Source organism: Syzygium oleosum, unplaced genomic scaffold (assembly GCF_021117445.2).
Source record: "Syzygium oleosum isolate NSW1041296 unplaced genomic scaffold, Sole_v2.1 Sole_v2.01, whole genome shotgun sequence".
Taxonomy (NCBI): Eukaryota; Viridiplantae; Streptophyta; class Magnoliopsida; order Myrtales; family Myrtaceae; genus Syzygium; species Syzygium oleosum.
Genome location: NW_026607485.1, coordinates 18,859,512 through 18,867,130, shown reverse-complemented (window position 1 = coordinate 18,867,130; position 7,619 = coordinate 18,859,512). Strand labels below are relative to the sequence as shown.

Sequence of the window (7,619 nt, the reverse complement as noted above, 5' to 3'; positions counted from 1 at the left end):
GGCGAGGTCGAGCCTCGACCGGCCACGGCGAGCCGGCCTCGCCGTCGCCGATCTAGGCAAGGTGGAGCTTCGCCCGGCCATGGCGAGGTCGAGCCTCACCCGGCCATGGCGAGGCCGACCTCGCCGTCGCCTGGCCTCAGCAACGGCGAGGTCGGCCTCGCCATGGCCGGTCGAGGCTCAACCTCGCCCAGATCCGGCGAGGTCAAGCCTCGACCGGCCTCGCCGTCGCTGAGGCCAAGCGGTCGGCCGTGGCCGGCCTCCGGTCACCGGCGGTGACCCCAGGTAGAAGAAGAAGAAGAAAGAAAAAGAAAAAAAAAAGAAGGAAAAAAAAATCATAAAAAATATTTAAAAAATCCACGTGTACATGCTAAACTACGTCGTTTTGATGTGTACATGCTGACTGAGCATGCTGACTCAACCTCCGGCAAGCCACATCGACTTAAAAAATTAATAAAAAAATGCCACGTCGGATTTCCGGCCAAATTGATCGGAGTTGGCACTTAAGTGATCGTTTTTCAAAAATTTTGGCACTAAAGTGATCCAAAAGAAACTTTTGGCACTAAAGTGAGCGCCATACACAAGTTTTGGCACTTCTGCTGTTCTTCTCTCCATGTTAGGACGATGCATGAGTTGGGGGCATGTTAGAGGAGCATGAAAAAGAGTGGACCTTTTCATTGAACATGATATTAATTGCTGTGCACATGTTGCGGGACCCCTTTCCCTGTTCTGTTTTTTTTCTCCGTGTTGTTGTGGGAAAGAGACAATTCATGCGATGAGTTGATTCTTTCGGGATTTAAATTACGAAAGTCGGGTAATTATAGTCTTCCTTTTATGTTATTTCTTCGTTTTGGTTGTAGCGTAAAAAGGACTGGAGTTAAAGATAACCAAACACCATGATTGGTTTGCATGAAATTTTCCATCTAGTTGTCGGCGTCGTGAAACCTGACAATGACATATATATAACCGAAGAACCAAATCCTACGAAAACATTCAGAAAATCATAGGAGAGGTGTTACTAAGGTCGTGTATGTATGATTCTAATTAGGACTCACTTGATCAAGGGGCCAATAGCTTTTCCCTGGTGAAGTATTTGCCGCCTATGATTTTCTTGTGAAAATACCCAAAACAAATGAGGGATAAACATGAAGAATACAGAAAAAGGGACCATATAAAATTGAAAAGCTCGTGAAATAAATTGCAGAGGAATTGCTTGGAAAAGAAAAGGCAGGGCTTGATCCTAAGGCGTCGCATTGTATATAATACTAATCGACACGCGGCTTCTATGGCTTCCCTCGTGCATCGTGAAAAATCATGTCAAAAGCATCGAGCAACGAGGCGAGTGCACGACTCGGTGTCTACGATTTTAATCATTATGAATGAAAACAATAGTAAATGTAACCACATGGCACCTAAATTCGCCTCCGTTCCCGACTCAAATCAATTAAAAAATGAGAAAGAGGTTTAGTGACAAACCTTTATTGCAGCCAATTATTTGTAGGGGCAGGATAATATTTGTTTCTGTAGATTACATTTCTTGTCTTTAATACTAATCCAACATCATGGCCAAAAGATAGATTACCAAAATTAACACCTTTTCCCTCTAATCGTTGCTCATAAGTCAAGTCACACAACATTAACATCTAGAAAGATATGTATTATCTCTTTTAGTATTTTCTCTCGAGCTATTCGTTTTTTAGCAGCGGTGATTATCTCTTTTATGTTTACAATAGCTATAACGTTATTATTCTTTTGCTAGTTCAATTCTAATTTCGATATTTTTTCTTCCAATAAGATGACAAAACTTATTTTTTACATAAATAAACAACGTAAAAGATACCCACCTGCGCATGGCCGAGTTGGTGGGTGCTTTCCTTCCCTCCTTAGGGGTTCTGGGTTCGAATCCCCGCTTGGTTCCGTAATTTAAGTGGGGGGCCCTGGCGGTGGGTTGCTGGGCTAGTCTCCCCCGAGGTATAGGTGCCCCGATTACCTGTGCGAGCTCGTCCCCGGGGAATGGTGGCGGATCATCGGTTACCAAAAAAAAAACAACGTAAAAGATAAGTTACGTTTATAATTTCCCCGCAATTAACTTTAATGTGAATAATTTGATCGGCTCAGCCCTAGTTATCTTTATTATCATTCACAATTTGATTTTCATTAAACCAGAGTTTGATTAGACAAGGGATTAGATTTCAATCCTTGTAGGGTATTTCATATTCTAAATTCAAAGTTAAACATATCTCGTCATATAGCGATTTGTTCAAATTATATTTCCTTGGTTTATACACTAGCGATTATTATCGACCTTCTTTTATCAGACAAAATCAATGATCTGCTGTTATAGAAGCTGGTTAAGAAGACCACGAAATGTCAGCATATTACGTTCTTTCTGTGTTCAGTTCTAGATCTACCCATATTGAAACTGGTTCGACCAAACCGCAATTTTACTTCATCAGGATCTTCTTCTTCAGTTTTGAGAGCAAGCGTCAACGTTAGTTTGCGAAAAGAGGGAAAAAAAAAGCTGCATGACATTAACAGGAATAGCGATAACAAGTCACGCGTTAAATTTTTAACTTGAGACCTCGTTTTGGGATTAGTTTGGCTCCCCAAGACTCGATTTCTCGATTCATCCACTTGAACAATATCATTGCCAAAAACAAGGGAAATAGAATTAGGGTTTCATAGAAGGCGTTGCACAGTGGAATAATAGGAATGGGAATGGCTTCTACTGCTTCCCACATGCATCGTGAAAGATCATGTCAAAAGCATCAAGCAGCGAGCGGGTGTGCAGCGAGCGGGTGTAGAGCTCGGAGTCTATGAAGCCTTGCTCAGCTTGCACAGCTACTCTCAGATTTCCCGCATAGCTGAAGATCGTTACGCTGAGACTCTGCAAAAGTTAATCACAAGTATAGATTTCATGTGTTCATCACGTTATCGTTTATGGAGAAGAAGGCCGCTCACAATCTGATTATGTGTTATGGTAAATAAGACATCGATTCTCGAATTCGACATCCCGTCGACTTCTTGCGGATGGCATAGGAGAGTAACTGTTGCATAAAATGTATTACGATATCATGTAGAAAAGTTTGTGCTTAGATCCGTAGATGTCTCAAAAGTTGCAATCTATATCAATATTTCATAAGAAGATGCATGTAACGACTTGGAAAATGAGGCTCAGTACCAAAACTTTAGACCCACCAATCAAGCGTTGGTAATTTTATGCTCTTGGGTCGAAATCAAAATTAATGATAACTAGAAATATACCTCAGGTGTGCCGGCGACTGTGTAGTACAAGCCTTTAACAGGATGATTACCCAGAGACAATTTCTCCATTGGCCCCATAACGTTGGAGATGACCATGCTTGAGTTTCTCAATGTCCTGCTGATGTGCTTTGCTACTACCTGCAAGTTCAAGCAAACAAGAGTGCATTCATATCAATTTTGTGAATCAGACTTAACATATTTAGCATTTCTGATTCATTAATTGTCGCGACATGCACCTACCTCTGCGTTTCTACATTTTTTCATGATCTCAAGTAGCTTCCCTGTGAGGACTACACCGAAGGAGCTCCGTTTCCTCTTGATCACCTCACGACCTTTGTGGACAAACTTCAAAGGATCAGAGTACTGAGAATCGCCCTGTTTCACCTTCGGTATCGGCACATGCAAGAATGCAAAATTGTTATGTGGATAATCATGGTAGTGAGAACACAAGTTAAGTGGATTCGGACCGATAAGTTGGATGAGTGTATGTGTGACATCCTGAACCTACATATAATTAGAGGAACAAAAGGATCCTAAATAATTAAGGCATTCGTCGACAGAAAAATTTGGAAATTGTCACCATTGTCGTCTATGAGAGAATGTGCCGTGTTTCTTAGAATCATTTGCCACCACATCGACTATTTCCGACACCACGTCACCACGCGACCCTACTCTTTGTCGCATCACCCAAGCTTTCATTTTCCCTCCATTTCTCTCCTCCTTCTCACCGCCAGCTCCACCGCCCCCTTCTTTCTTCTCTTTTTCTTCTTCTTTTTCTCCTCCGCAACTTGGTGGAGGAGAAGCACCAAGTGGCGCCTGTCTCCACTCGGCCAATGGCCTTGCATGCAAGGAAGGGGAAAAGCCCTTGACTCTCTCTCCTCCCTCTCATTTCCCCCTCTCTTCCCCGCCAGCTCTCTCTCTCTCTCTCTCTCTCTCTCTCTCTCTCTCTCTCTCTCTCTCTCCACCGGTCCCTCACTAGCAGTAGCTCGAACAGCCGCGAAAGCCGTCTGCCGTGCGACGCCACTCCCGACAACAGCCTTGTCCTCTCCGCCCAGCCACTGTTGCCGCCTTCGCCAGCCCTCTTCTTCTTTCTTTCTTCTTCCGCCACCTGCTCTGCCCCGATTGGAAGCCGAGGCCGTCGACCCAACGACCCTCCACTGCCACGCCGCCCTCTCCGTTGGAAGCTTCGCCGGCCCGCCGACCCGTTTTCCCCGCACCACCAGCAGCAGCAGCCACCGCGAGCCAGGAAATAGTTGCACTATGCCCTCTCTCTCCGCCAAGGGCTCGCACGCCACGCCGCCACACTCGCCGTCGAGGCAAGTGAATACTCTCACCCTATACTAACCATCATAATGCTTGCATGTCGAGTTTGGATCTCGGATTAGGAAATGTGATTGCTGGACGTTGTAGGGAAGTTATTGATTGTGCCCATCTAAAGTGGAGTCATGATCGAGAGCCCACGAAATTATGTATTTCCCAAGTATGTCGGCGAGGTTGTTGATCGTTAAGGTGCCGTGGCAAGGATGGGAAGTAAATGTGTGTCTTGGGCAAGCCAAATGGCCGGCTGGGGGTCCCGATCTGATCGGCGAGATGAGCCGAGGGCCCCAGCGCGGACGGCGACATTGGCCGCGAAAGAGCAGCGCGATCGAGAAGCTGATCACCGACTGGTGGGATAATCGGATATCCCGCTCAATCTTGGGCCGAGGGTTTCATGTTGCGGATTGGTTGTAAGCTTCTGTGGTTGTATTAGGTATTCGGAAAATCATGGATTAGAATTTAGGAAGATTAGGTGTCGTAGAGTAAGGAATCCATAGTCGAGAGTTAGAAATGGTAAGAAACCGTAGAATTGATACTCATGAATTGACTTGGAAGCCAAAGAGTGCACGGTAAGTTGTAAGTTCAATGTGAGCTATGCATGTGATAAATGAAAAGATCGTTTGTGCTTGTGAATGTGTGACTAAGAAATGATTGATGCTGTCGGTCTACATACGCGATGCCCCGAGGAGCCGTAGGGAATGCGAGATGCCGTGGTCAGTGGACTGTGATGCCTAGGAGGAGCCATGCCCTAGATGCCCCGGGAGTTTGATCGGGATGCCGTGGTCAGTGGACTACGAAGCCCGTGCGGGCCGATGAGAATACCGGCGTATACTGCGATAGACCAGAGGGCACACCGGATATTACTAGACGGGATGTTTCTCCTTGCATGGCTGGCAAGCACACTGGACATGTGCCTTGGAGTGGAGATTAAAGTTGATTAATGACACATAATGTATGCAATGTGTGCTCATGATATTGTCTATTCATTGATTGACCATCTTTATGCCTGTTGATTAGTAGCAGAGAGAGAGAGAGCAGTCTATGCATGCTATGGCTAGCTTATTGGTTGGTTTAGTTGTCAATTGGATTGATCATGTTGATATGCTTGACATTATGTAAGGACCTCGGCCCCACCACGCTTCCGCTGCGCCACTCCTTGTGTAATATTGTCCGCTTTGGACACTAAGTCCTCACAGTTTTAAAACGCGTTACACAAGGGTTAGGAGCCAAGCCTTATAAACTCACCAAGATCTCACTCCCCAAGCAATGTGGGACAAGAGCAATGCAATCCCCTCGCCATCCGCAAAATCTGCCGGGAGTCGCTCCTTGTCCGAGCTCTCTCTGGCTCCAGCGATCACTCCCTGCTCTCGTCAGACCGGGTCGTTACATTCTCCCCTCCTTTGAGCATAGCGTCCTCGCTATGGTCACACATGCGGTCAGGAGTTGGCTCTGATACCATTTGTAAGGACCTCGGCCCCATCACGCTTCCGCTGCGCCACTACTTGTATAATATTATCCGCTTTGGACACTAAGTCCTCACGGTTTTAAAACGCGTTACACAAGGGTTAGGGGCCAAGCCTTATAAACTCACCAAGATCTCACTCCCTAAGCAATGTGGGACAAGAGCAATGCAATCCCCTCGCCATCCGCGAAATCTGTCGGGAGTCGCTCCTTGTCTGAGCCCTCTCTGGCTCCGGCGATCACTCCCTGCCCTCGTCGGACCGGGTCGTCACATTTTTGTAAGGACCTCGGCCCCACCACGCTTCCGCTGCGCCACTCCTTGTGTAATATTGTCCGCTTTGGACACTAAGTCCTCACGGTTTTAAAACGTGTTACACAAGGGTTAGGGGCCAAGCCTTATAAACTCACCAAGATCTCACTCCCTAAGCAATGTGGGACAAGAGCAATGCAATCCCCTCGCCATCCGCGAAATTCGGGTCGTTACATTCTCCCCTCCTCGAGTATAGCGTCCTCGCTATGGTCCCACATGCGGTCGGGAGTTGGCTCTGATACCATTTGTATGGACCTCGGCCCCACCACGCTTCCACTGCGCCACTCCTTGTGTAATATTGTCCGCTTTGGACACTAAGTCCTCACGGTTTTAAAACGCGTTACACAAGGGTTAGGGGCCAAGCCTTATAAACTCACCAAGATCTCACTCCCTAAGCAATGTGGGACAAGAGCAATGCAATCCCCTCGCCATCCGCGAAATCCGGGTCGTTACATAATGTAACGACCCGGTCCGACGAGGGCAGGGAGTGATCGCCGGAGCCAGAGAGGGCTCGGACAAGGAGCGGCTCCCGGCAGATTTTGCGGATGGCGAGGGGATTGCATTGCTCTTGTCCCACATTGCTTAGGGAGTGAGATCGTGATGAGTTTATAAGGCTTGGCCCCTAACCCTTGTGTAACGCGTTTTAAAACCGTGAGGACTTAGTGTCTAAAGCGGACAATATTACATAAGGAGTGGCGCAGCGGAAGCGTGGTGGGGCCGAGGTCCTTACAAATGGTATCAGAGCCAACTCCCGACCGCATGTGGGACCATAGCAAGGACGCTATGCTCGAAAGAGGGGAGAATGTAACGACCCGGTCCGACGAGGGCAGGGAGTGATCACCGAAGCCAGAGAGGGCTCGGACAAGGAGCGGCTCCCGGCAGATTTCGCGGATGGCGAGGGGATTGCATTGCTCTTGTCCCACATTGCTTAGAGAGTGAGATCTTGGTGAGTTTATAAGGCTAGGCCCCTAACCCTTGTGTAACGCGTTTTAAAACCGTGAGGACTTAGTGTCCAAAGCGGACAATATTACACAAGGAGTGGCGCAGAGAAAGCGTGGTGGGGCCGAGGTCCTTACAAATGGTATCGGATCCAACTCCCAACCGCATGTGGGACCATAACGAGGACGCTATGCTCGAAGGAGGGGAGAATGTAACGACCCGGTCCGACGAGGGCAGGGAGTGATCGCCGGAGCCAGAGAGGGCTCGGACAAGGAGCGGCTCCTGGCAGATTTCGCGGATGGCGAGGGGATTGCATTGCTCTTGTCCCACA

At 47.5% G+C, this 7,619-nt stretch overlaps 1 protein-coding gene across 1 annotated transcript; it reads right to left on the bottom strand.

Annotated features, from left to right (window-relative positions):
• Window positions 1-2,528: 2,528 nt before the first annotated feature.
• Window positions 2,529-3,675, bottom strand: LOC115667394 (wax ester synthase/diacylglycerol acyltransferase 9-like). The gene is made up of 3 exons (XM_030588981.2): window positions 3,502-3,675; window positions 3,262-3,399; window positions 2,529-2,884 (listed from the first exon to the last, which is right to left on the bottom strand). The coding sequence occupies exons 1-3, from the start codon at window positions 3,523-3,525 to the stop codon at window positions 2,723-2,725; spliced, it is 324 nt and encodes a 107-aa protein (XP_030444841.2). The 5' UTR covers window positions 3,526-3,675; the 3' UTR covers window positions 2,529-2,722.
• Between the last annotated feature and the right edge of the window lie 3,944 nt (window positions 3,676-7,619).

Excerpts from the sequence above, each read along its gene's own strand:
- LOC115667394 (XM_030588981.2), bottom strand. The coding sequence starts at position 3,525 with ATGAAAAAATGTAGAAACGCAGAG. Across the intron at positions 3,400-3,501 it reads AAAAATGTAGAAACGCAGAG|GTAGTAGCAAAGCACATCAG; the intron begins GTAGGTGCATGT and ends TTGAACTTGCAG. Across the intron at positions 2,885-3,261 it reads CAGTCGCCGGCACACCTGAG|AGTCTCAGCGTAACGATCTT; the intron begins GTATATTTCTAG and ends TAACTTTTGCAG.